The sequence below is a fragment of the Crocodylus porosus genome, unplaced genomic scaffold (assembly GCF_001723895.1).
Source record: "Crocodylus porosus isolate Cpor-Errol unplaced genomic scaffold, CroPor_comp1, whole genome shotgun sequence".
Lineage (NCBI taxonomy): Eukaryota > Metazoa > Chordata > Crocodylia > Crocodylidae > Crocodylus > Crocodylus porosus.
Window position 1 is genome coordinate 264,906 of NW_017728917.1, and position 2,321 is coordinate 267,226.

General features: G+C 41.2%; 1 protein-coding gene across 3 annotated transcripts in view; it reads left to right on the forward strand.

Moving 5' to 3' along the window:
• NR2C2 (nuclear receptor subfamily 2 group C member 2) overlaps positions 1 to 2,321 on the forward strand; it is a 70,083-nt gene that overhangs the window by 32,089 nt on the left and 35,673 nt on the right. For all 3 annotated transcript variants that reach the window (XM_019536537.1, XM_019536539.1, XM_019536538.1), the window contains exon 3: positions 252 to 452. In XM_019536537.1, coding sequence (XP_019392082.1) covers positions 252 to 452 — 201 coding nt within the window. The remainder of the gene's footprint in view (positions 1 to 251; positions 453 to 2,321) is intronic.

Sequence of the window (2,321 nt, forward strand, 5' to 3'; positions counted from 1 at the left end):
TATATATATATATACACACACACATGTATATTTATTTATTTATTTAGAAGGCCTGATTCCACTGCCTTGCACGTTGTATAATCATTTATGCTCATCTTCCACAGATATAAATGACTAAGCAAGTTGCAAGGCAGTGAGGAATCATGGAGATTATCAGGTAAAATAGGATATAGATCTGAGATGCAACCATTTAAAATCTTTTGGTCCCATCTCCTATTATTCCTGATAGAATTCTTCAATGTTTGTTACAGATTGTGACAGATCAGCAAACAGGACAGAAAATCCAGATAGTGACAGCTGTGGATTCATCAGTGTCTCCAAAGCAACAATTTATCTTGGCGAGTCCAGATGGAACTGGGACAGGAAAGGTGATATTAGCAGCACCTGAGACATCTAACGCCAAGCAGCTCATCTTTACCACCACGGACAACATCGTGCCAGGCAGAATTCAGGTAAATGCAATAATTAAAAGAATCCATCCATCCATCTCTTCAGTTACAGGTTTAAGTACATTTAATTGTATAATTAACTAAAATACCTGTGGAGATTTTAGAAATTTTCAGAAGTCTAAGCTTCCTGAATGCACATTAAGTCACTGTTTTGTCCATTTTGATTTTAAGTTTACTTCCTAACATGCCATAGTAAACTGCCTCATGACATTGATTGGGCAAGTAGGTTGTTACAGGTTCGTAAGTCTGCAAATTATGTACCTCATCTGTTTGCCCTTGTGTCCTTCTACTCTTATCCATTTCTCCCTCCCGTTTGGTCATATATCTCACCTGTGTTGCATGTTCTTATTAAAGGCTAGGTCCTGTTAAGACTTCTGTGCATATATAATTTGATGCCTGGGAATAGCCTCATTAATAGCAATGGGAACTCTCACCCAGACAAAGATACATTTGTACTTACTTCCAAGATTTTGCAGCAGATATTATCTTATATGTTTTTATGGGGTTATGATCATGATTCAGTCTTCTGGGAAGTACTGTAATACATATAACTTATAAAATATTAATAATAAAGATTAGATTTTCTCTAATAAAATAGGAGTTTCCCTCCCTACACCCATATCCACCTCTTTAGAATAAACATCTATTTTTCATTGCTGTCTTTGTGATGGAACTATCACTTAATTAAATAAGAAATGTAAAAAATGACTTACAAGGAGAAAAGTATCAACAGTTTGTTATCATTAAAATTATAATTGGTTTTGAAAACTCTTTTTTAATTAAAAGAAAATGACATTTCATGTTAAAATGTCCCCCAGAATAGAAAGCCTTTTTGAATAATAATTTTATTTGTTCTTAATGGAATAATTTGGACAGAAAAGCACAGGCCCACAAAAGAAAATATGATATAGCATGCAGTATTTTGGCAGAATAATAGTTCCTAAAAATATTTCAAGAGAGATAAACATGAATAAATATCTTATATATGTTGAGTTTCCTCTTTATCGGAAGGTGAGAATTTGTTTCTCCTTAGTACTAAGTGGGTGTGTCAACACGGGACACTCCACTGCTCAGTTGACTAACCTACTGTGCAATTAGACATCACCGTCTACACGTGCACACCATTTACTGCACAAGTGGGACAGCTCCCACCCAGCCCTCAGCTGCATAAGGAAACCCCCACCCAGCCATGGGTGGCTAGGAGCTGCCTCAGAAGTGGGATAGGGCTTATCCTTATGTGCAGGAGGCCAGGAGAGCTCTGTAGTGGCAGAGGTCTCCCCTATATATCAGGACCCCTCCCAATTTGTACAGGGCAAGGAGACTGCTGCCATTGCAGCCAGAGCTCTCCTGACCCCATGCACAGGGGGCTGTCCCCATGCTCCCTGACAGCCCTTGGGCTAGCACCCCGGGGGAGCCTGGAGCTCCACCTGGCTGCTGCAGGGGGCCAGAGCAGGGTAGGAGCAGCTCTGCATCGCAACAGGAAGCAGGTGCAGACATGTTTCCTAGGAAGGCTTACTGCTCAGTAAGCCTTTATAGCATTAATAGCATGTGTAGACACGCCCAGTGATCTGAAACATAATACAGTACACTGATTCCATGCCCTATTTCACAGGTGGGAAACCAGAATTACCCACCCTGGATCAAAGGCAGGTGCTAGGACCCTGCTACTGTCACTTTTGTTCTCCCTGGCAGCATAGGGAAACTGCTTGCAGCCATCTTTTGTCCCTATGCCTGCACAAGACAGTGGTGAAGCACACCAAGGAGTTTGGGGAGGTATCTGGAGCGAGAGTGAACACAGACAAGAGCGTAGTCCTGGCGGTTGGGAACTGGGGGGATTTGGGGAAATTTGGATTGAGGGTGGAAAGGGAGGAA